Below are 1,200 nucleotides of genomic sequence, written 5' to 3'. Positions count from 1 at the left end.
CTCAAAGATGTGAAGACTGTCTCCAAATCAGGTGTTCAGAGTCAAATTTCCTTAAAAAGGAAGATCATCACCACACGATCTCGGATTAGCTTGGTTCTTACCCTGTAAATTAGAGGGTTAAGAGCAGGAGGGATGATCACATATAAATTAGCCAGAAGGATATGGATATAACGTGGAATACTGTGGCCAAACCGATGAGTCATAAAGGAGAAAAAGGCTGGAGTGAAGAAAGCTAAGATAACACACACGTGAGAACCACAGGTATTAAGAGCCTTGAGCCTGGCCTCCCAAGATGGAAGTTTGAAGACGGCATGGAGAATCTTCACATAGGAGACAGCAATGAAAATAACATCCAAGAGTATCATAGAGATAAGGATTAATCCAAATAATATATTGATCTTTATGCTGACACAGGCCAGACGGGCAAGACCCATGTGTTCACAATAGGTATGAGATAAAATATTACGTCCACAGAATGAAAGCCTTAGAATGAGGAATACAAGTGGAAAAACCAAAATAAAATTTTTCAACATTCCTACTGCAGCAATAGCACAAATTGTTTTGTTCGTGAGGATTGTGTTGTATCGGAGAGGGTGGCAAATGGCAATGTAGCGATCAAAAGCCATGGCTACGAGCATGAACGTTTCAATGCCTGTAAACAGGTGTATGAAGAACATTTGAGCTAAACAGCCCCCAAAGGCAATCTCACTGAAGCCAAACCAGAATATGCCCAGCATTTTAGGGATGGTTGCAGTGGACAGACCCAAGTCAGTCAGAGCCAACATAGCCAATAAGTAGAACATGGGCTGGTGAAGGCTGCGCTCAATCTGGATGACAAAGAGGGTGATGACATTCCCCAGGAGGGCAATCAGATACACTGTACCAAATGGGAAGCCAAGCCACAGCTGCATATTTTCCAGTCCTGGGATTCCCAACAGCAGGAAGGATTTGGGATGAATACATGAGCTATTGGCTGGGAACATACTGGCAGAGCTTCTGATGGTCACACTCATTTGAAGGAATCTTTAGTTCCACGTAACACTTCCCAATGTCTCATCAATACTGCTAATACTGAATAAGAACAAAAAAGTTGTAAGTAGTTTGTTTTGGAGTGCAGAAGTATGATCACGTTTTCCCTCACACTTCCCTTCCTCTTTTTTACTTCTCACTGAGATATTAGGCAAATGAAAGAGAATATTC

At 42.0% G+C, this 1,200-nt stretch overlaps 1 protein-coding gene across 1 annotated transcript; it reads right to left on the bottom strand.

Annotated features, from left to right (window-relative positions):
* Positions 1-41: 41 nt before the first annotated feature.
* LOC103607406 (olfactory receptor 52E8-like) lies at positions 42-983 on the bottom strand. Its single transcript, XM_008591912.1, has one exon. The coding sequence runs from the start codon at positions 981-983 to the stop codon at positions 42-44; it is 942 nt and encodes a 313-aa protein (XP_008590134.1).
* Between the last annotated feature and the right edge of the window lie 217 nt (positions 984-1,200).

Source organism: Galeopterus variegatus, unplaced genomic scaffold, assembly GCF_000696425.1.
Source record: "Galeopterus variegatus unplaced genomic scaffold, G_variegatus-3.0.2 Scaffold7402, whole genome shotgun sequence".
Classification (NCBI taxonomy): domain Eukaryota; kingdom Metazoa; phylum Chordata; class Mammalia; order Dermoptera; family Cynocephalidae; genus Galeopterus; species Galeopterus variegatus.
The sequence above is the reverse complement of the archived record's forward strand: the minus strand, read 5'-3'. Positions and strand labels throughout refer to the sequence as shown.